Consider the following 25,728-nt stretch of genomic DNA (forward strand, 5'->3'; position numbering starts at 1 on the left):
GCAGTTTATAACAGATGCCGACATAAAGCCGTTCATCGATAAGCGAATAAACGTAGGTACCCGTGTAGAAGTCCTTTTTATTGATTTCCACTTCCTTTTTCATTCTGTTTTTCGCTGCTCTCTGTATACGTCGAGTACGAGTATATGGTCCCATAGCCAGCTTCCAGCAACCTTTCACCGACAATTTCGTCGATTTGATTTATGACTTTTTACTCCATATCAATCTAGAGGTATTCTTGTCAATTGTCGGATTCAACAGCATTTTCAAATAATAAACACAAAACGACAACAAATTTTCTTTTTCCGGTCAAAATACACGAGAGCTAGGTTTTTTTTTACACACAACTCCCTTTCCATCGCAAGTGACGTCCTTCCTACCGCACACACTTTTTTAACGGCAAACGAATAGCGCAAGATGAAAGATAGCAAAAATCACCGTTTTTTGTAGACTTTTTTTTTGCTTTTTGCTTTTTACTATTTCGTCGTCATATTTTTTTTTCCTTCTTCTTTTCAATTTATAAACGTACAACGAGGGAATTTTTCACACAATATGAGAAAGCCAGGCTGGCAAAGATGGAAGATTTTCTTCTGCCTTTATACTCGTACTACCGGAAGAGCTCAAAGAGTGTAAGAACAACTGTTGAAAAGCATTACTGCTTTATTTTTACGTCTCAAATTGGATAAGCAAGAATCGGCGTGTGAGCAGAGTTGGAGCTCGACGTATTAAAGACATTACGAAATATCTGGCGTGATGTGAAGAAGACGGGGGAGATGACAAACAGAGATTTTAAAAAGGTTACAAGAGAAAGAAAAACTGGTTAGATTTGAAGTTTTTGCACTAATTTGAACGAGAAAAAAGAGAGAAGGTTGTGGATAGAAAGTGAGATTTTCAAGTTCTTGGAAGTAGGCAAAATTGGCTCAATTTTAGAGTTGATCAAGTACTTTTTTTCAATTTAAAGGTACCTATACTTAATGATCCTGAATTTTTTCAATTTTTTTACTTAAACAACGACTTCAGGAAAAAACTTTATTTTCTTTATTGGAATAAAACAAATTTGATGGGAATGGCGATTTTATAAATTTCAGCTCTCCAATTACTAAAATAAATGGTCGCTTTTGAGCCATTCTAGAGCCTCCAGCAAGTTTTCAACTTTTTCCAGGAATCCCAAATTACTGTGTACGGGCTAAAAATGAACCTGTCAAATTTTAAAGTCTCGCCCTTTTCATTTTGAGCAAAATTGAACTATTGTAGGATTTTTTAAAGTTTTTGAAGAATTTTGAGCATAACATTTGTTCATGATTTTTGGGATTTTTGAAAAAAGTGTCATGCGACCTATCAAAATGGGTCAAAATTTCGCAAGAAATTCAAATATTGTGACCAAAGTTTTCTTTGAGTATTTTTGAATGAGGTGAGAATTGGGTATGGGTCAAAAGGAGGCGTTCCGATATAAGGCCATTTTTTGGGCCCCGCACAGTTATCGACTCGACAACTCTTAAAATGTGTAATGAATGTCCCAAATACGAATCCATGGTTAGTTAACCCAAAATGACTATTTTTTGGGCTCTAGGGATTCCCAAAGTTGTGAATAAAAAAAGAATTTTAGGAACCACTGAGTATTATTTTCAAAACCTTTTTAAGCGTAAAATATCTGTTTAAATCCGATAAACGTTATGCGAGGTGATTTCTTATTTTCGACCCTCAGGGGCAGAAATTGAGAAGGTTTCAATTTTTGGAAAATTTTGGAATCGCCATATCGACCTTACCCTTTTGAACCCCGCTAAAAAACTTTTTACGGTTTATTAGTATCTGAAAGACCTCCATCCTACCAAATTTTGAGCTCAATAAAATTTTGCGCTGGTACTCAAAAATCTAATTTTCCAATTTTTCGTAATTTTGATATTTTGGGAACCCCTGGAAAGCTAGAAACCTGCAATTTGCGCCAAACGTAACGTTTTGAGGTATATAATTAGTTATCTGGATGAAAAAGTTCAATTAGGCTCCCTGCATATTCGTAATTTTGAACCCTTTTATTGGAGCCCCCAACTTTAGGCATCCCTAAAAAAAGCTTTTATGCATATTTTTTCAAAAAAATTGAAGAATTTATATGTGAAACACACTAGCAAGTGCTCGAAAATTTTTCATTTAATTTTTCCTGTAACTTTCAAAATTGAGCTTTTTTTGGGTCAAATTTTGAGATTTAACTCTTCGAAAAGACATTAAAATCACGTTTTCACGATTTCAAATAACGAAGTATAAATCTCAGAATTTGACCCAAAAAACCTTTGTTTCTCGAGCATTTTTGAAAAATTTCAAGTCCATAACTGGGCGATGATTTTTTGAAAAAGTTTCATGTGACTTATCAAAATAAGATGAAATTTTACAAGAAAATCAACATTCTCTTCAAAACTTTTTTTGAGCTTCAAGTAAGTACGTATTGAAAAATTGCAACTGAAATTTGATTGATTTTCAGAAGTTTACTAAATTTTGAGCTCAATACCTATTCTTCAAAAATGCTCAAAAAACATTTGAATGGAAAATGTTTGATTTTCTTCTATAGTTTTTATCCACATTGATAAATTTCTATGCAGCTTGTTTAAAAATATCCAAAAATTATGACTCAAGTTTTTGTTTAAATTTTTTTTGAAATGCTCAAAAATATTGCGTTTTTTTTTTTTTTAGCTATTCAGGCTCCTGTCTTTTCCGATACTTTAGACCTGCAGTTTTTACTCTATAATAGGTACCTACATTAAGTCAATTGAATTCTTGTGTGGTGAAAATGACTGTCAAATTTGATTCCTTGAGCACTTTCTGAGAGACTGCTGCAAGTTTTCAGTTTTTCCATGAAAAAAGTGTGAAATTTGGCATGAATGCATTTTTTTAAATTTTTTGAATCTTTAAAAATTTATCAATAATTCCAAAATCAACTTCGGCATCTAAAATTTTGGTTGCAGCTGTTTTAGGGCATGTTATTCTTCCGATGTAATTTACCCATCTACAAGAGAAGTATCCCAATCAGCGGTAAAAATTTTGATCTGGACTAAAAGGAACCGATAAAGGACTTCGAAAGACACCATCCAACCAAAATTTAAGATGCTGAAATTCATTTATCTATTTTTGGTGAAATTTTATAAATTCAAATTTTAGCCAAGAATATGAAAAAATGAAAACCTCACCAAATCAACCGAGAAAGCCGATAATTAATATTGTTTGTACTGTATTTTTGGCCTTTTGCGAGTTGATTGGTGATAATTTCGAATCTTACTGGAGCCTCCAGTGGATTTTCAGATTCTTCAGTTTTCGAAAAAAAAAAAAAAACGCTGCGAGTAAAGCCTTTGGGTAAAAATGAGATTCAGAACCTACAAACTCGGACTCACGATCTCAATGATCCGTTCGTCGGTCAATTTGGGCACATTTTAGAAAAAAAACTGGGCAGGGGTTCGAATCCAAAATTTCTCCAGTGATTTTATTTCTTTTGAAAAAATGAAAAAAGTCATCGTTTGTGAACGAAAAATGCTAAAATTTGATTTTTACGAGTATGTTCGACCTCCCACGTTGATTGATGATGAATTCGATCGTCAGATTTTTTAATTTAAAAAAAAAAAATTGCTGTAAGTAGTGTGAAAAAAAAAATTACCACCAGTAAATTCGAGTTTATCATCTTTGTAATTTTTTCGATCCATTTAAGCACATATTTTCAAGATAATTTTGTGCCAAGGATCAAATCCAAAATTTTCTCCAGTGATTATTTTTGAAAAAATGAAAAAATCAACATCAAAATGGAGGCTCCAGAATGTTTGAAACCATCACTAATCGACTCGGGAGATCAAAAATGGGGTACAAATCAACAGCTTGCTTTCTTTGCGCGTTCGCGAACGATGATTTTTTAAATTTTTTTTTGAAAATGATCACTAGAGAAAATTTTTGTTTTGAACCGATGTGGAAAGATTTTGCAAATATGTGCCTTAGGCAATCGAAAAGACCATAAAGATGGCAAATCCGAGTTATTTGGATGCTGAATTTCATTTTCACCCCATTTTACAGTGTTTTTTTTTCGAAAACTGGAGGGACCGAAAATCCTCTGGAGGCATCAGAACGCTTCGAAACCATAACCGATCAATTTGGGAGATTTAAAATTGAGTTCATATCAAATTTAAACTTTCTAGATTAATTTGGTAAAATTTTTGAATTTTCAAAAATTCGCCAAAAATCAAAAAATGAATCTCAACTTCTGAATTTTGGTTATTTGTGTATTTTGGGACCCTCTATCGATTCCTCTTTGTCCAGATCAAAAGTTTTTGAGTCGGTTGGAATAATTTCCTCATTAGGAGAAAATGATCAGTGAAAATTTCAGACGCTAAAATGCAATTTATTGATTTTTTGTGAATTTATAAAAAATAAATTTGAGTCACAAATCACAAAAAATCAAAATTTTACCAACTTGTCCTAAATACCTTAAAATGGGTATGTTTCGTGTATTTTCGACTCCCGAAATGAATTGGAAACATTTTCAAACCACTTTGAGCAGTTATGGAGCCTCCAGCAGATTTTTGAAAATTGCAATTGCCATCAAATTTTACTAAATGAAATTGAAAGGCTGAAATTTACTATCTGCTCTAATTTCAACATACTGAGTTGTCAATTTGAACAGTTTTTATGGCACTTTTTGAAAATCTAGAACTTCCAAAATATCATTGGAGGCTTCAGAACGGCTTGAAACCTTCTCCAATCGACTCGATATGTTGAAATTAGGGTAAAATGAATAATTTTAGCTTCTCAACTTTATTGGGTAAAATTTTAGGGAAATTTCAACTTTCAAAAATCTGCTGGATGCTCAATCAGAGCTGCTCAAAAACGTTTCGAAACCTCTTCCAATCGACTAGGGGAATCGAAGATCTCAGATGTCTATAGACCAATGTAGTGAAATTTTGATTTTTTCCTCCATGTTTGTCCAAAAACTAAATTTTTAAAAATTGAACAAAAATCAAAAAAATGCACTTCTGCACTTGAAATGTTGGCTGGTGATGTATTTCTCTCGCTTTTTAAATTTTACCGAGCCGGTCCAAAAATTTGTAAAAAAAATACAAGAAAATGTCCACAAATTCACGATCACAAAAGCTATTAACGAGGTTGATGACTATGCAATGTAGGTACAATATTGTGCATTCCATCCTTACCCACTAAACTTTTCAACCCACCGACACTTTTATAGGTACTTATTTTTTCGGAAAAGCCTTTAACTTAATCCAATTTTAGTACGTATAGAGCATTTATCCAATGCGAATGCGGAGACTAACCAGGGATACAAAAAGAATCACCTGCCACTTAAGAAGAAAAACTTTTAATCCCAATAATCCTGCAGCCTATTGTACGAGTATTCGGAAAAGAAGAGGTAATCTATACGGTAATTTGTACCCGACAAAACAATATTTTTCACCGTATTAACCTGTTCTTGTAATCTGGATAAAGATTGTGCCTGGCAAGTAGCAAGCCATCGGAGCGGAGCGTTTCTCTTTATTATAAACGCATTTTGGCTTCGGCTCGTGGGGAGAGTGAGCGGAGATAAAACTATACTGCAGTGCATCGCGTTATCACCAGCAAAGCAGTATAGCGTCTTTGGCTCACCCTGCTATATATTTTTTAAAACTTAATTGCATAAGTTTCTCGAAAGAGAGAGAGATAGAGAGAGACGATCGAGTTGATAATTTTCTTATATACTTAGAATATACCCGTATTTCTCCAAGTACCTACCTCATCTCTTTCTTAGGCTTGGTACTCTACTCGTATAGTATCATATTATGTCGCGAGTCTGCAAGATTACGAAATAGGTCACCGTTTTGTGGACCACTGCGGCGAATAATTTTTTCAAAAATAAGTATAATTTACGATAAGTAGGCTACGCGGTACGTATAGAATTTCCAACTCCACTGTCGTCCGATCGTAGGCTCAGGATGGGTCTGCGGGTTGCCAGGGAGGTTTATCAAATCACATTAAATATGGCATTTAACGAGTGTTAAATTCTACAGTGAGAGTAGGCGTCCGCCATCGCCAGCGCCAACCACCTCGGTCGTAAAATTTCTAGCGAAGAAGAAATTTTTAAACATTTTGGAAAACTGGCATCACATCGCATCGAAAAGGCAAAGCTTCATTAATAATTCCATTCGAGCGAGTTTCCAGCCGCGGTAGTCAAGTGTAACGCGATAAAACGAAATCTTCGATTGCCAAAGCCAACATTATGTTAATTTAATTCCGCCAAGGTGGACGAGGAGGGCGGAAATGTCATCGAATTTCAACTTTGTCAACATTGTCATCAACTAGACAGGTCTGGTACACAAAGATGAGGCCATCGAATACCGAATATCTGCGTAAAGGCAAAGGAAAAAAATACCCGAAAACTTCATTAGTGATGGTGGCCCGAGTTAGAGTAGACGTAGGTATATAGTAGGCTTTTCTCAGGTATCATCATTCAAATTTCATCGTTAAGACAATAAGTTAAACAAGTCTGTATTTTCAGTTTTAATAGCACCTTAATGAACAACCAACAAAGTTACCATGTTCGTCAATTCGAGCCAATGCACGCGAAACAACTTTATATACGTGATAGCGTTTTTACGAGCTCCGCAGCCCTGCCCTTCTCGCTCATTTTCTCTGTGCTTTTTGGAAGTTCATCTCGATACAAGAAGCCGCAACGGCGACGCTCGCCCTCGTACTTTTCGTTTTACGATCGCTTGTTAGAGCAGGTATATGTACGCGATGATGTCACAGAATATCAAGTACATTTTATACCGCGTCTCATCTTCGCCATGTACTTTACCTATACTCTAGTCTCATCATACCACACACCAACAATACGAGTACATGGACTACCAACCATACTAGTACTACTCTTGTTTTATAACAATTTCGTCGGGGTAATAACGAAAGCGAATTAATTCGCTCATATAGTTATTTTATTCAGCTTGCTACTCAGCTTGCTCTTGCTCATCGTCGTCTCACGTTGCTCTCCTATCCTCACCTTTCTATTTATTTTTCAACGTATGTATTTTTTCGCGATTTTTGCAAAAAAAATAAACTCGCTATTATCAACGTCTTTGCTCTCGCCTATATTATTTTCCACTAGTCTCTGGATTGTTATTCGTAATAAGTTCGCGTATGAATGGTTTTTTAGTCGAATTTCCTTCGCTATACTGACGTATTTGAGAAAAAAATTGATATTTGATCGACTATGATGTAAACATAAAATAACATGGTGGGAGGAGGAGGGGAGATACAGTTTCACAATTTTTTTCACCAAAATTTCTCCCTCACAACGTGAGGATTTCGAAATGTACCAAATATCGTCTCATTTCCTGGACCTTTTTGGCACCTCTGCCCTTCTCACTTTTTCAAAAATTTTCGTGAAGTGACCCTGCGTCCAAATTTCAGGCGCCAAACTTCATTGGGGGGGGGGGGTTACTTTTGAAAATTCATAAAATGCAAATAACTGTTTTAAAGGCGAATTTCGCTCTTTACAACTTAGGTACAACTTTGTTCAGTGATTTTTGGGAACCATCTCGACAATTTTAGGTCGTTATCGAGAAATTCCACATGTGTTAGTTCAAAAATGAATTTTTGATGAATTGACTTTTCGCCATTTCCTGTAATTTACAAAATAGTCAAAAATTCCCCTTTAAACTGCTGATCTGGAATTTCGTAGTAACTGTCCAAGGATACCCAATGAGCGCTGATCGAAATTATAAGTTTCCAAGTTCATTTTTTGATCTCTCCATGTAAAGTTGGTTCGGCCAATCCTTCTGACTTTGAATAAATGAGACCTAAAAAACAATTTCATGAATTTTCTGCGGAAAATTGAAAAATCACTGGAGGCTCAAGAACGACTCAAAATTGTAGTAATTGTCGATGTATGGGAAGTTGAATTGAAGGAATTATTCACATTGGTTTCCTCTTTGGTTCAAAAACTTGATATTTTATGAAAGCTTAGTTTTTCGTTCGAATAGGAGAGTGTCTGTTTAAAAGATTCCCTAGTAAGTTCAAAAAACATCGAAAATGTGAAAAAAGTCCAACCAATTCTGCGACAGAATGTTCTAAATATCTATACCATAGTTAATCCTCTTCAAAAAAAATCTTAGTCTTCCAAAATAGTTTTGATTTTTTGGAAGTTTTTAATTCATCAGCAGAGTCATTCTAATCATTTTTCCGTTAAGAAAGAAACCCCCCTTCTCCAGCCTTCAAACAACGTTGGTTTCCTTATAAAAGCCCCCAAAATTTAAAAAATCTAAAAATATGAAAAAAATAAATAAATAAAAATTAAAGTCAGGGAAAAAATTTTCCTCATCTCCCAAACAAATATGATCTATCCCTTCACTCCCCCTCCAAAATTGGAAAAAATGAAAAATAGTTATACAAAAATTGAAGTAGAATTTTCATTTTTGGTAAAATCTTACTGAGTTGACCCCTTTTTAAAAAAAGTTTTCGCTCGGTCCCCCCAAAACAATGTTATTTTTCTCATTATACATAGATGCTGTATGGTCTGTGGTGTATGGATAAGCAAAAATTTAAATTTATATCATTTTTTGAAAGGGCTAGGGGGCCTAAATGTCACATTTACACCTTGATTGGGGGGAGGGGTAAAACTATTAGATAAATTTAGCTATGAGTGTGTGATGAAAATGGATCAAATCTTTAAGAAATTGGAATGTGAAAAAGTAAACACAATTGAATTTGTTTAATTACTTATTTGAATTTTTCTTATTATTTGGGGGATTAAAATGGGAGTAGGTTAAATCGTTTTTGACTTCTTGAAAAAGTGAGGGGTTGACGGGGTTCATAAAAATTTCTTGGGGAACCTCAAAAGACTGCAAGAAAAATTTTGGATTTCTGACTTATTGAACTATCACTTTTCTACCTGTGTTTCAAAACTTTTACAATTTTATAGCGTAAAGGAAAAAAGTTTTTGAAAAAAATTGTGATGACTGATCATCCATCTATGTAGGTATTTACAAGTAGGTAAGAACATCCGTTTTTGGAATTTTTTTTTCACTTTTTTGGATTATTTTGCACAAGTTTTGAATAGGTCTGAAATTCTATTTATTTTTGCAAGTCGTTCAAGACCCCTGGAAAGGTGAAAAAAATTGAAACTAGTTTTCTTATTTGTAAGAAGGAGATCTTGTATGATCAAAGTTTTCAACAAAAAAAAAACGTTAATCACCAATATTCACCAATTATTGCATTTCCTGGTCCATGTCGACACTCTCAGTACTCTACAGAATCAACAACATGGAGAATGAAAACAACAATCCTTTTGTTGACCAAATTTACTATCTACTGCATACCCCATTGCGGGAAAATCTGCCCATATACTGAAAAGATGACAAAACCAGCTCGTTTATTGATGTACTTATTCTGAATATATCGCATGAAAAAGCGCAGTTCAGAAGGCGGATTGGTGCACCAAAAAAACTCTGCTAAAAAATACCCTATGTGAATATTTTGTATCATATTTTTCTTGCGTAAGGCCACAGCGCTTTCAAATTACGTGGCATACGTTTCTTCACCCTGGAAGAAACCAACTACAAAATACGCTACTAACCTGTTTCTTGGCGTATTCTTTCGCATATTTGCTAAATAACACGCATAAATGCGGTATTTTAAGCAAATGTTTTGGCATAGTATGGAAATATTTGCATTCATTCCATGATTCCATCACATGCCACAGTGGTTAGTTAAGTAGAAAAATCCCTCTCCAACTCAGAGACATGGGTTCAATCCCCGGCAGAGCCAACAAAATTTCATAAATATTTTGACATTGGCAGAATTTATCAAGTTGAAAATTACGCGTGCTGATTAATGAGCAGAAAAGTATTGGTGGAAAGAGTTATAATTCCTGTCGCATTTTTTTGACGTGTATCATCAGCAGATTTTCACCTAATGGGGTTTGGTAACATCTCAACAAAAATTGTCACATTTCTCTGGATCCCCACCCCCAGCCATAAAGGTCTAACTTCCAATGAACAGGCTGATGAACTGGTGAAACAAGCAACAGAAATGTTAATCATAATCACCAAAGAATTAATACCGTGTTACGATCTCCAAAACCACTGAAAAAATACAATCTTACAACACTGGAAATTCAAATGGAATCAAACAATTAGGTAACCATCTAGCATCATTCAAAAAGACAAAAAATGCCTTAAAACTGTTTGTAAATGGGAAAATAAATGAAAGAAAACAAAATCATCAATGTAGCGATTAGAAGAGTGTTTATCGGACATACTAGAGTGATACACGAGCACATCCTAAAGAAGATACCAAGACCTCAGACATGTCCCTTTTGTCTAGCGAATGGATTTGATGTCTAACACATGATTCTACACTGTACCAACTTCAACAGTGAAAGAAGGAAATACAGTAAGTTCCGCTTAATGTGTTATCGGTTAATAGAGAAATTCGCTTAATAGAGTTGAAATGGGTTGGAACAGAACGTTTGCATCTTTTTACATGCAAGTTTTATCGCTTATAATAGTGAAAATGAGCATTGCACTCGGTTAATAGAGTGAACTATTCTTCAAAAGTTGGAGAAAATCATGAATTTCAGCAAAATTTAACAAAAATTGGATGAAAAAATGTTGAAATTGATGAAAATTAGCAAGAGATGATGAAATTTTTGTAAAATTTTTAAAAATTGTAAAAAAAAGGTGTTCAAAGTGTATTAAAAGATTAACGGTAACTAAAAAACACAAACAGTATTGAAATTACCTTTAAAAAACATCAAACAGTGATAAAACATCAATTAAATTTGGAATTTTGCAGCTTTTTCCGTATCGGTTATTAGAGTTTTTCGCTTAATAGAGTTGAACATGCCTTGGACCAACACGCCCACATTAAGCGGAACTTACTGTATAAAACAAATCTTCTCTCTTTAAAAAAAACTTTCAAATCTGGCACATTATCTTTCAGATACAAAATTGTATAAATTTATAGTTTAAATTATCATGTATTTTTGAACTCATGAAATAACCTAAAAGGTTGAAGTGACGATAGGTAATTTCAAATAAACAAACAAAGTTTGAAACCCTGTTGGAAAAGTGATGGTTCAAGTTAGTGGTCCAAAATTTCCCACTCCCCACCCTGCCCAATACTTTTTATCCAATAGCCCCTTCAATTTTCCAAGAATAAGTAGAATATGACCCACATTGACCCACCCTATTGGAGGAGGGTTCCTGACAGGACTTACTTTTATATTGGCATTTTCATCAGAGGGTTTAAAGTTAGTAGGCGTATACCTTACTTGATTTTACCAAATTATGGATCAAAATAGCGTGTTGTAACTGAAAAAATTCCAATTTGAAAAATTTTGTAGAAAAATTATATCTATTGAAAAAAAAGTGGAAATGTGAAAAAAACACTAAATAAGGCAAGTATGTAGTTGAGTATTTTTTCTCGAAAAAAAAAGTATTTTTATTCAATTCAAAAGTTACACAAATGGAAAATCTTTAAAAATACTCACGTTATCGTGATTTTTCGTGCTCCTAAAATGGCAACACAAATCTTCCTACAAATAAACAAGTCATCCTCAACCTTGAAAATTCTCAACCGCACACTTCTTCGAAAGGGTGGTCGAAGAGTCGAAAAGTTCGTATAAAATTTTTGCATAACTTACCCTCGACTCGATAAATTCTCTCGAAGCCACAAATTCGAATTCTGCAACTGATAAAATTTCGAAATTTTCAAACAAACGGCCCATATACCTACTCAAGTAACCGTATCTCTCTAACCACAGAAAAACTGCGTTCGTACAACAGGGCAATAACGACTCCCAAGCAAAAATACCTTTCCACATGAAAAATATCCTTTAAATTATATCGTAAACAAAGTCCAGCAAAAGTCAGCTTTCTGTTGAATTATTCAAACACGAGTCGAGAATCGAATGCTGGCGGAAAAATACATGTACCATCCTACAGCTGCATATCTTTATTTTTTACCCAAGCAAAAAAAAATTTCCAACAAATTCTACCGAAAAAAAATTTCCCTTAGTGACCTTGTCGGATAGTACGATATTTTTCTGTAGGTATGTTTTCCATCTCTCGATAACATCCACCTTCTTGCGGTTGTGGGTGTTTACATTTTACAATCTCGTGTACACGAGGACATGGCAGATATACGTATCAAGGTAGGTAAAGGTACATATATGTTGCTATGTTCAAAACTACTCCAATTTCCGGCCTTACGTTTACGTATAGTAGCTAAAATTTGACTAACATCCGAGTTTAGGTGTATGTAAGTTTTACCCCATAAAAACAAATACTCGTACACGATGCGACAGAATGAGATGGTAACAAAAAAAAAATACAGTTGTTTGCTGCGGTTACCTTTTAATGGTATTATTTAACCAGTGACAACGATACTATCGAGCACGTTTGATGAAATTTACTCTCGTAGGTAAATGTATCCTTTATACTCGCGACAATTCGCCTCAGCTCTTCATCGTGTATTTGAAAACTTTTTAGGATGACTTTCGTTCCATGTAAATAGGTAGGTAAACGTGGTTAGTCCTGCTGCGGATTATACTCTCAGCTGTCTGTATACAAAAAGGTTACCAAATCTAGGTAGGTATGTTATAAACTCGCGGTGAAATTCTTGAAAATATGCTAATCTGAAGAACATAGTGATAAACCGTACGTATAGCTAAAGCATATGGTTTTGTGTTTATTATTCTATTATATGTGAAATGTATCATACACGTTCAAAGGTTTTATTCATATTCTCACAATCAAACTCAAAAAAATTATCCCTCAAAGTCATGATCGGCCAGATCATCATTGGAAGTACTATCGCCCCCCCCCCCAATGAATTTTCAAAAGCTTTTACCTTCTTTTCCCCCTCCCTCCTGTTGAAAAAAAATCAAAAAAAAATTATTCAATTTTTCAACATTTTTTGTTTCTGCATAAGAATTTATAAAAATAATCCCCTTTAAAAAAAAAATTTCTCGAGACTTTCAAAAAAATTGGCCATCAAGTAAGAAGCTCCCCCCCCCAGTTGACAGTCCCCTCCAACAATGTTGGTAACCTACAAAAAGACCTCCGAAGTTGAAAAAATAATCTTATTATCAATTTTCTAAACAATTCCATTTCTACAACATTTACTTACCTACATATCTTGTAACTTTCAAATTTCAATCTTTGAACTCGTAAGCTGGGAAGCCAGCAAGCCACACGATGCAGTTAAAGTGCTAAATTCTCGACTCCCATGTCCAAATTTGCAACATTAATCTCGCGATGCCGCATTACTCGGATATAATTTAACATCAAAGTTAAATTGTTCGAGCTTTTTAAGAACTTTATTCGTTATGGTTTTCGGAGGACATCAGATATGCTTTGGAAATAATTCTTAAACGCAGATTTGGTTTCTGTCAGCCTTGCCATCGTCCATCGTCGGTTGACAATCACGTCGAGTCAATTAATGAGGGTGGGATTTTCTGAGGTAGATACGTATACATAATTTCATTAGATTAGAACAAAAGGCCACGAATGAAATTTTCACCAAACAAAAGCATCAGGTTATTTTCAGAGTAGTGTGTGGTAAAGGTTGGTGATACAGGCTACGTTTTAGTCTACATGCTACGAGTATATATAAGATATCTAACATGTAAAAGCCCAATGAGAAAATGCCTCTGTCGTGTCGACCTTTGTGGCGAAACCTCTTGTGACGGTTTTATCACACTGACACAACGATTACGGTTATATTTAGTCCACGCTGACGTACTGTAAAAGCTATTCGCCAGGGTAGAGTCGAAAGAAAACAAATGTGTAGCTGAACTTGAAAATAAACCTGTGTTTATGGTCTGGGAAGAGACAAAAAAAAAAAAGCTTTTCGCCACGTATTCGTCGAGTAATAAGTTCAACTTTGGTTCTACTATATTTAGTAACACCATGGACATATTAAATCTTTCAAAAGTCGAGGGAATGAGTAGGTAGGTAGGTAAGTGAACAAAGTGTCTGAGAGAGAAAGAGACCGAGACCTTTGGCAAATAATAGCATTTTCTATTCGTTATACTATGAGAGATCTGAAGTCTGAACCATCTATCTACCACTAACAAAAACATCAGAACACTAACTTTGTTATGGTTTTTCAAAATGAAAAAGCGCCAAAGTTATTTATCCATACGAACGCCCGAAAATTTCAACTTTGAATGCAGCATTACGCGAACATCGTGTGATTTTATAAAATACCAGAATAATTAATATTAAACTCCGACGCAGCAGTTTGCGGTTGTGCGAACAAATAGTTGCTGCTTTGAGGCTAATATATACATATACGCTTTTGAATATTTAATTGATAAAATGCTCTCTCTATACGCAGCTCGTATATCTACTCGTATACAGAAGAATTTAAGAAACAAGCAGCAGGTCGAAGGCTGCGAGCTTTTCAAATACTTCATTTGTTATATGTCTATGAGCAAAGAGCACCGAACCGTCTAAGAAAAGGTTTCATTCTTGCTTGAAACGCATGTACGAGTAACGTGCTGCCAACTGGAATATGCTCATTAAAACGTATTAATTCCAAAACTACCACCGAGTATAATGATATACTGGACTGGATGAAGTTTAATAATGAAAATCTAAACTTAGTGTGTAAAAGTGGTGGTGTTTTTTAGAGTTGGTTTTATTTTTCTAAATTAAGTTTTACGAGATACGTTACGTGGGAACTCTTTTTAGTGCTTGGTGATTCTGGCGAAGGAAATTTTTTACTGTTTATTTGAGGCTCCTGAGATATGAGCTCGATCTGTAGGCCTACAGAAATTGTTGGTTGCAACTTGATGTGTCAGCAAATTATGGTTTACGTAATTGAGACTTCATTGAGACTTTATATCATGCAGTGTACTTTGTGGTAAAGTTTCTACAAATATTTTTGGTAAATTGCTGGTAATATGTATTTGATAAATTATTGGTAGTTTTTTTGATAAATTACTGGTTATTTCTGGTAAATTACTGGTAATTTCTGGTAAATTATTGATAATTTCTGATAAATTACTGGTAATTTCTGGTACATTACTGGAAATTTCCAGGGATGCTAACCTTAATGAAAAAAAAATTTGGTTATGGTTAAAAGTTACATTTTTTTTCATTTTGATTATTTCAGTTACAGTTTTGGTAAAAATTGGTAAATGAATAAAGGTTATGGTTACGGTTACGGTTACGGTTATAGATTTTTTATGGAATTTTTTCGGTTAATTTGGGTTACGGTTACGGTTTTTTTTACGGAGTCCAATTTTTAAAACTTGGAATTTTCAAGGCTAATCGTATAAAAAATCACCAAGAAGTCTCACTTTTTTGTTTAAAATTTCTAAAAAGTTTCACTTTTTTGATAAAAATTAAGCCAAAAATGTTGCTCTTTTACACAAGGTTTCAATCTCCCCCCCCCCCCCCGCAATGCAAAAAAATATTTTAAAATTTCAAATTTTTCAAAAATTTTCAAATTACCTCTGTGTTATGCTTAAATTCATAAATTGCTGAAATCTCGCTTTTCTGCCAGTAATCACTTAACATTCTCTCTCTAATGTCAAAATTTCCAAAAAAAAGTCTTGATTTATCACCATAAAGCTGCAAAATCATCTCACTTTTTGGATAAAAATGTGAAAAACTCTTTTTTCTTTCCAAGTATGTAACTGATAAAATTAAGAAAAACTTTGAAAAATTGCTGAAAATATTGTTGAAATGAAATTGAAACAACCAAAATCTGATGAAATATCTCAAAACATTTAAAAAAAACCAGATCATTGATAATCGTGGCAAATTAATCTAAAAATTTTGCAAACTGGACAAAATGTACAATTAAAAACATTAAAATTGGTGTGAAAATCACCAATGATTGCTTCAAAGTTACAGAACTGTTAAAATTTGTGAAAATGAATTCAATTTTAAACAAAAACAAAACACTACTAGGTAAGTGCTCTACAAAAACCAGATGGTGAAAAACAAACGGAAAAAAATTTGTAATTATAACCAGTTTTTAATCGCAATTTTTGAGGTTAAGGTTGAAGTTAAGGTAATCAAATCTTGGAACAAAGGTCAAGGTTATTGGATAAGGTTACTCAGATTTAAATACGGCAATTTTTTTTGGTTAAGGTTACATGATTTTTTACCATTTTTTCCGGTTATTTCCCAAATTAAGGTTAAGGTTAAAACCCGGTCAACATCCCTGGTAATTTATGGTAAATTACTGGTAATTTATGGTAAATTACTGGTAATTTATGGTAAATTACTGGTAATTTATGGTAAATTACTGGTAATTTATGGTAAATTACTGGTAATTTATGGTAAATTACTGGTAATTTATGGTAAATTACTGGTAATTTATGGTAAATTACTGGTAATTTATGGTAAATTACTGATAATTTATGGTAAATTACTCGTAATTTATGGTAAATTACTGGTAATTTATGGTAAATTACTGGTAATTTATGGTAATTTCTGGCAAATTACTGGTAATTTATGGTAATTTCTGGCAAATTACTGGTAATTTATGGTAATTTCTGGTAAATTACTGGTAATTTATGGTAATTTCTGGTAAATTACTGGTAATTTCTGGTAAATTATTGGTAATTTTTGGTAAAATACTGGTAATTTTGAGTAAATTGCTGTATTACTGGTAATTTTGGGTAAGATACTAAAAAGGTACATAAATTCTTGGAAATTTGTGGTAAATTTGTAATAATTTTAATAAGTTACCAATGAATTAAGGAAATATTGTTTGATCATTTTTTGATAAATTACTGGTATCTTTTTAGTAAATTACTGGTATTTTCTGATAAATTACCATAATTTTTGGTAAATCTACATATTAATTTTGAGTAATTACCAGTGTTAACACTGTTAACATTGAAGAATAATTGGTATAGTTAGTATGTTAGTAACAATTTTTGGTAATTTGTGTTACCTCATTTTTGGTAAATGAGTGCGAGTGCGACATTTGATGCAAATTTTGTGAGATGGAAAGAACGCTTAGCACATTATTAGTTAGCATGAACATTTTCATTCCTGGCTTATTTATATTATATCTACCTACATACAATGCTCAAACCTAAAAATACGATCATTTGGGACGGATCATTAGTTGAATGAATGAAATTATTTATTTAAGGACGCTTCAGCAACAAAGGCTTTTTTGCGTTCACAATACATTTACATCATATGGACCATTGGACCATCAGGCAATAAATAAACAAGGCAAATAAACAGAAAAACGAGTCAAGTACAAGTAGCATAACAAGTAAAAAAGAAAATAACATTGAAAAAATAAAGTTTAAAATATGATGATAGATTCCAGTATGTTTCAAAAAGTGAAAAATACTTCGTGTTTCTTGAAGAATAAGGTGTTTTTTCCAATGCTTAGTGAAACTCTTACTCCTTTGTCTTGATTTGTTAAAAAGCTAAAATGTGTTTAAATTCTGACATTCGCTCGAAATTTATTTTTCCATTTTTTGTAAATTTTAAAAAAACAAATTTGGTCCAGCACAAATGGAAAAAATTTCACGTTTGCCAAATTGACCTAAAAAGCTCAATAAATTTGACTTTTATTTATTTTTTTGATCCCCAGAATTGGTCCTTATCGAACACCAAACACATTTGTATGCGCTTAAGTTAAGTTGGACAATTTTTATGACACTTTTTGAAAAAAAAAGTAGAATTCTCAAAATTTGGCTGGAGGTTCCACAATGACTTGGAACCACCTTCAACCAACTCATCATGTTGAAATTAGGATATAAAATAACTTTAGCTTTACAACTTCATAATTTCTTAGTATTTTTGTCTTTTTGGCTTTTTGGCTTTTTATCTTTTCGTTCTTTTGTCCTTTCCTCTTTTTGTCTTTTTGTTTTTCTGTCTTTTCGCCTTTTTGGCTTTTCATCTTTTCATCTTTTTGGGCCTTATGTCTTTTCATCTTTTCAGCTTTTCATCTTTTTGTCCATTCGTCTATTCGTCTTTTTTGACATTTTGTCTTTTCATCTTTTCTTGGCTTTTCGGCTTTTCATCTTTTCGTCTTTCCACCTTTCTGACTGAGTCAGACACAGTTTTCAATCAGTTGGTGTTTTCAGACCCAAGTGAGGACCTGTGTTTGAGACAAACACTGTTTCAATCAGTCCAGACCCTAGTAAGTGAGTCAGACACAGTTTTCAATCAGTGGGTGTGGGTGTTCTCAGACCCAAGTCAGGACCTGTGGTTGAGACAAACACTGTTTTAATCAGTGGGTGTATATCCAGACCCAAGTGAGTGATTCTGAAATGCAGACTTTCAAAAATTTTCTGGAAGCTTCACAATTGCTCAAAATGGTTTGAAATCGTTTTTAATTGGCTCAAGAGGGTCGGAATGGTGATTTTTAAAAATTTATTAAAAATCGAAAAATGCACTTTAGCTCTTTAAACTTTTGCTACTGATGTATTTTTACATGCTTTTCAATTTAATTTTGTCGACTTCAAACATTTTTCTACCACTTGGGATTCCTCCCTCGTAAGAATTTCCTTGTTTTTTCTGTTCGTAAAGTAAGTATGTATATCCCAGAGTTTCCTTCATGATTTAAATCAAATTGGCGATGTTCGCTATTTCTCAAGTTCAAATGCATTTATTGCTCTTGTAGTTGGAAAGTTTCAATTTTTTTTTCTTTGCATAACTTAACACTTCTCCACATACCTAACTTATACCTACCCTCGAGATAGAAATATTTTTGGTTTTTATGTCATTCCAGCGAATAAAACTTGGCGAAGCAGAGGTGCTTATCATAGGTATACATGTTGACGAAACGTCGCATATGCAAAACACTTCCCCGTACTTAAGTATGAAATAAGCGCAGGCGACTGTAAGTGGAGCTGTGCAAAACTTCGATATCAAAAATGTACATACCTAGGTAAAAATTTCAGTGCAAACTTTTTTATAGCTTTACTTATTCTAGTACGAGGATGAGTCTACGAGAATGTACAAAATCCAGTATACTAAACTGTATACCTACATTTGAACTCTGTTTCCAAGTGTGTAGATACTTATAAGTAGGTATACCAAGTAAAAGTAGTATCGACTATACCGCCATCATCTCAACCATTTCGGTATTCTTCCAAGACATGGGGCAAAAATTCGCTCGGCCTCGTGTTCTATTCGCCATACAAAATACCCTAGCATCTTTGAAAAAATACCTACAACGTTTTTGAATCGCCGATAAAATATAATATCGAGTCGTACACAGACTCTGAGCAGTTAAAACTGAAACAACATCTTCCTCGTGCTGAACTCTTTCCGCAGAATTTTTCAAAAATAAGGACCAGGGGTGGTAAAAAGTAGATACACGAAAGAGAAATGCAGCAGGGATCTCTACACAAAAGTGTAACACCCAAAGCAATGGTGAAAATATGAAAAACTACGAGAACAGTACAGATGTATACCATACACATCCTACATTGAATTTTACGATTCCATGAAAATGGTTATTTATCTGTTGAAACTTTTTTTTTCTCCCTTCATTTTTATTGTTGTTAATGACGTTAATGTCGTAGTTGTCTTCATTTTATGATACTTTTTGTAATGGTCCACTAAACTTGTATTTTTATCGCTCGCTTGAAAATATTAATAAAGTTTCATTAAATGCGAACTGCATAGTAAAATTCCCATCGGTCAACGTTTCAACGTTCGGGATGATAATTGTTATGTTCTTATAATCAAGTGGCCGTATTTTTCGTATAAAATCGACCATTTCGGGGGAGTAAGAAAAGAAAAGAAAACCGAATTATGTCGCGGTTAATGGCTTTATAATCGAAGTGTCAAAATACGAGTATAAACCGCGAATCGAGCTGAGAAGAGAAGAACTCGATACAGAGTCGTAAATTTGTACGTACGAGTAAGTTTTACTACTTTGAATTAGTTTTTATCGTTGTCGGCCTGTATTGGTGTGTAGATTTGTGTTATATTTTATCGCAGTATTCGTATATCGAATAGAATTTGAATTAAAATACGATTCGACCTGTTCACTTGTTCAGCCTATATATAAGATGATCTTATATGGTACCTTTTACCCGTAGTATTGCGAGAATTTCGTACATACAAAAAAAAAGACACAATTCTCCTACATACATAGAACGTTTCTTCCATATAATTTATTACGTACACCTCTCTACCCGGGTTCCTGAAGTACCTATCGTAAGAGACAAAGTTATAGTATAGGATAGGCAACCTGATTGCTTACCTACACATAAGTTTAATTGTTGGTATATACCGACGGTATTTAAGGCACCAACTAAATTAGCTTTGTCGTAGAACGCGAAGCTTTGATCAATGTTACATATAATTCGATATTTTAAGCGTATTTTATCAATTTCTAAAAGCTAAACCTACTTGTTTCTAGGACTTTGATGCGGGTTCTGGCGACGAAACCACAGAGTTAAACAATGTTGACTCGCAAAACGTTGAAATATTAGTAAGTCTGAAACGTATAAATAGCTACGCCGCCTGCTCTTGCTCTGGCTGTTCTCGCTCTCGCATTTACAGTGGACATGGGCATTTGGGCTACTAACAATTTCATTTCGAATCGCTCACTATAGGCCTATATAATACTAAACACTTTTTATTGTATAGTTATACGTACACTACTAACAAAGTTTTAATCGCATGTTACCTTTTACTTACTCGTACCTCTCTCGTGTAAACTTTGACTGACCGGAATTTAAGTGAGACGAGGATTTACCTATACTAACTGCTGGTTAAATGTTGTTTAAGTGCGCATAAATTATACTCGATCTTATATTTTACCTGAGATATGATGGCTTAAGTATTATGAAATGTATTGTAGGTAAGTTGTTTTATAAGGATTTGTGTTTCATGTGTTGGCGAAATTTCGTATGGTAATATTATTACGGTGATGGTTTTGTTGTTGATTTTGGTGATGGAATGATGGGGTTTGTGGAAGGGTTTCTTCGTGAGAGAATTTTTTCCAGGAAAATAATAGGAGCAGGTAATACATACATAATTAAAAGTGTTCTAACAAGATAAAGAACTATTACGACTCATCAATTCCGATTGCGCTAAAATTCGGCTCTACTCAAATCTCAGAACCAAATTTTGAGCTTTCGAAATTTATTTTTCGATTTTTGACGATTTTTTGAAGATGACGGAAAATTTTTAGCTCAAGGTAGGCCTGTAATATTAATTTAGGAACTATAAAGAAGTAATTTTAAGATAAAATATGAAAATTGGGGTGTGTTCAAACCAAAGTTAGGACCAGTGTTTGAAACAGCCACTTTTTCAAACCAGTGTTTGAAACAGACACTGTCTTCAAACCAGTGAGTGTGTTCAAACCCAGGTTAGCACCAGCGTTTGAAACAGTCACTGTTTTCCAACCAGTGTTTGAAGCAGACACTGTTTTCAAACCTGTGTTTGAAACAGACACTTTTTCAAATCGGTGGTTGAAACCGACATTGTTTTCAAACCAGTGTTTGAAACAGACACTGTCTTCAAACCAGTGAGTGTGTTCAAACCCAGGTTAGCACCAGTGTTTGAAACAGTCACTGTTTTCCAACCAGTGTTTGAAGCAGACACTGTTTTCAAACCTGTGTTTGAAACAGACACTTTTTCAAATGGGTGGTTGAAACCGACATTGTTTTCAAACCAGTGTTTGAAACAGACACTGCTTTCAAACCAGTGTTTGAAACAGACACTGCTTTCAAACCAGTGTTTGAAACAGACACTGCTTTCAGACCAGTGGGTGTCTTAAAACCCAGGTTAGTACCAGTGTTTGAAACGGACACTGTTTTCCAAGCAGTGTTTGAAACAGACACTTTTTCAAATCGGTGGTTGAAACCGACATTGTTTTCAAACCAGTGTTTGAAACAGACACAGTTTTCAAACCAGAGTTTCAAACAGACACTGTATTCAAACCAGTGTTTGAAACCGACACTGTTTTCAAGCCAGTGTTTGAAAAAGACACGGTTTTCCAACCAGTGTTTGAAACAGACACTGTTTTTCAACCAGTGTTTGAAACGGGCACTGTTTTTAATCAATGGGCACCAGTGTTTAAAACAGACACTGTTTTCAAACCAGTGGGTGTGTTCAAACCCAGGTTAGCATCAGAGTTTGAAACAGACACTATTTTTCAGCCAGTGTTTGAAACAGACACTGTTTTTAATCAATGGACACCAGTGTTTAAAACAGACACTGTTTTCAAACCAGTGGGTGTGTTCAAACCCAGGTTAGCATCAGAGTTTGAAACAGACACTATTTTTTAGCCAGTGTTTGAAACAGATACTGTTTTTTATCAATGGGCACCAGTGTTTAAAACAGACACTATTTTTCAGCCAGTGTTTGAAACAGACACTGTTTCCAAACCAGTGTTAGAAACAGACACTGTTTTTCAGCCAACCAGTGTTTGAAACAGACACTGTTTTCAAATCAGTGTTGGAAACAGACACTGTTTTCAAATCAGTGTTGGAAACAGACACTGTTTTCAAATCAGTGTTGGAAACAGACACTGTTTTTGATCATAGGGCACCAGTGTTTAAAACAGACACTGTTTTCAAACCAGTGGGTGTGTTCAAACCCAGGTTAGCATCAGTGTTTGAAACAGACACTATTTTTCAGCCAGTGTTTGAAACAGACACTGTTTTTAATCAATGGACACCAGTGTTTAAAACAGACACTGTTTTCAAACCATTGGGTGTGTTCAAACCCAGGTTAGCACCAGTGTTCGAAACAGACACTGTTTTCAAACCAGTGTTAGAAACAGATACTGTTTTTCAGAACAGACACTGGTTTCTAACCAGTGTTTGAAACAGACACTGGTTTTTAACCAGTGTCTGCAACAGGCACCGTTTTCAAACCAGGGTTTGAAGCAGACACTGTTCTTAATCAGTGGGTGTGTTCAAACCCAAGTTAGGACCAGTGTTTGAAGCAGCCATTTTTTTCTAACCAGTGTATGAAACAGACACTGTTTTCAAACCAGTGTCTGAAACAGACACTTTTTTCAAACCAGTGTTTGAAACAGACACTGTTTTCAAACCAAATTTCAAACAAATCCCTAAATCATCAATTTTTGCAACAAATTACTAAACATTTCTAATCTCCGAACTTGATCTCCAGTCCCGAATTGACTGTCACCATTTTTCAGCAAGTCTGAAGCTTCCACTAAAGTTGACTTCTCTCCAATAATTTCAAATCATACCTGAGCACGTTGCAATCAACTTTCGACTGGCGACTCCTGAAAATTTAATCTTGTCTTAAGGCTCAATATAGGTAAACAAAATTTTTGAGAAATTTGTTTGCAAAAATTAATTATTTTGGAACTTTTGTTCAATTTGAGATTTTTAGTTAGTAAGAAGATTTTTTTATCCATTGAATTTTCAAGTGATTAAGTTGAATAGTATAGCGCCGTCTGGGGTGATTTAAAATTTCTGGAGAGAAATCAACGGATGATGGAGAGGGATAAACTCCAGTGTGAAGATTCACTTTTAGATTTCTATCCCGAGGCATATTGACTTTTTTGGTAAAAAATTGATATATCTAGAGGCTACTACAACTATTTTGAAAAATTTTCTTGAGAATCCAAAAATCAACTTCAGCAGCTTAAAATTTGGTTCCAAGGTTTGGTTTGCATGCTCTTTCAGTGCACTCGATTTCAGTCTAATTGAAGTTAATTCTTCCGTTTCTTATCCTTAATTTACGAAGATAATGATTTCGTATGGTCTTTGATTCTTAAAATCAAGAGGAAAGAGAGGCTCCCTTAAAAGAATTCTCCCTCAATAAAAAAAAAAAAAAAAAAAAAAAAAAAAAAAACGTTGGTAGGACTGACTGAACGATAGCCATACCAATGCAGTCCGAATGTGCAAAAATTACGTTAAAGGATAGAGCACCGATAAAGCTGTTCAGAACACTGAGTCTCGGCGTTGAAGCACCCCCCTCCTCCATTACCCCCTCTCCTCAGAACAACCGGTTTAGCTTCTCAAGGTCGTCTGTCTGGCTGCCTGTACGTGCGACTACTCAGAGTCAGTTCACCCTCCAAACCTTTCATGGTCATTGGCCTGTCTGTCTGAACTATCAAGGTCATCGACCTGTAATTTTGCTCTCTCAATGTCATTTTGTCTGCCTGCCTAGTTTCTTACGGTCATCGACAGTGTGTCACTGTGTCTGGACTCTCAAGGTCAGTGACCTTTATACCTAGATTCACAACGTCGTCTGCATATCTGTCTGCTTGCCTGTCTGTCTGTGTGACCCCATAAGGTTATTGGCCCGTTTTATCTGACCTCTTAAGGTCATTGACCCGTTTATCTGACCTCTTAAGGTCATTGACCCGTTTATCTAATCTCTTAAGGCCATTTACCCATTTATTTAGCCTCTTAAGGTCATTTACTTGTCTGTCTGGCTTCCCAAGGTTGTCTATGTGTTCCTTTTCAGCCTCTTTAAGTCATTGATTCGTCTGTTTAGCTTCCCAAGGTCATTTGTCAGTCCATTTTTCTGTTCTCTTAAGGTCATTGACCTATCCGTCTGGTCTTCTAAGGTCGTCTTCTGTCTGTCTGTCCGTCTGTCGGACCTCTCAAGGTCGTCTGTCTGCTTGACTGGCTTCCCAAACCTACAAAATAAATGCGAATTGAAATTGCATACCTAATTTGGAGGCCAGACATGCTCTAAAAATGAATTTAAAATTTCTGGAAGCCATGTGAACTCTAAAAATATATCAGATTTTTCATACTTTTAAGGACACGCTGCTAACTCCAAAAATTGATTTGATTTTTGATTTATGTAGTTCAAAAGTCAGACGAATTCCCAAAAATTATTTGAAATTTTGTGATTCGAAGTACTGCAAGCTCCAAAAATCGGTTTCAAATGTCGTAATTTAAATAATGGTGCTAGCTCCAAAAAAAGATTTTGAAATTTTGTAATCATTTCAAGATCATGCAAACTCCAAAATTTAGAGATTGAAATTTCATAATTTGGAGACCATGCAAACACTAATTTCACTGTAAAGGGGGTTATTCAAAAGATTTCTGACTACAAATGAAAAATTTAAATCTTTTCGAGCACGTTCAAATTTAAAATTTTCTACGGTGATTATTTTTGAAGAAATGAAAAAATCAGAATCAACTGGAGGATTTAGAACGTTTCGAAACCGTCACCAATTGATTTCGAAGGCCAAAAATAGAGTACAAATCAAATTTCAGCTTTCCGCCAGAAAAAGTGTCAAATATTCGCATTATATTACATTTTTCTCCACGCAGTAAACAAAAAAAAAATGAAAACATCTTGTCTATTTACTAAAAATTCATGAAAAACTTTGAAAAAAATTTTCCACACAAAATTTTCGCTGTCAAAATCAATATGCTCGTTCATTCCAATTTCTATTGTTCTTCTCTTTATGTTTCGCCGCACAAACGTGGAATTATATTATGTTTACAAAACTCATATATATTTTTGAGCGCGAAAAAGTGGGTATTTCGCGTTTTAAAAATAAAATAAAAAAATACTAATCTTGACGAATTCGAACTCATATTTTTTTCCAATTTACAAAATAACGACGCCCGTCTACTGCAGCGCAAAAAATTGAACACGAGACTTGGTTAAAAGTGAGGTAAACATTGCGTCATATAGAAGTTTGGATTTTTTTTCTCTCTATCCAGTACTATAGGGTATGTCAAATGTAAGTATATGAAGTTATTGATTGAAGGTATGCGAGAATTCGAGTTGAATTCGCATAGAGAAAGTAAATAT

At 34.3% G+C, this 25,728-nt stretch overlaps 1 protein-coding gene across 4 annotated transcripts in view; it reads left to right on the forward strand.

The window, feature by feature from the left end:
* Nucleotides 1-25,728, forward strand: part of LOC135839787 (collagen alpha-1(XVIII) chain-like) — a 318,681-nt gene that overhangs the window by 240,626 nt on the left and 52,327 nt on the right. For 3 of the 4 annotated variants that reach the window (XM_065355987.1, XM_065355988.1, XM_065355990.1), the window contains exon 6: nt 20,381-20,452. The exons of the other annotated variant lie outside the window; for it this stretch is intronic. In XM_065355987.1, the coding sequence (XP_065212059.1) occupies nt 20,381-20,452 (72 nt within the window). The remainder of the gene's footprint in view (nt 1-20,380; nt 20,453-25,728) is intronic. 4 annotated transcript variants of the gene reach the window in all.

Source organism: Planococcus citri, chromosome 3 (genome assembly GCF_950023065.1).
Source record: "Planococcus citri chromosome 3, ihPlaCitr1.1, whole genome shotgun sequence".
Lineage (NCBI taxonomy): Eukaryota > Metazoa > Arthropoda > Insecta > Hemiptera > Pseudococcidae > Planococcus > Planococcus citri.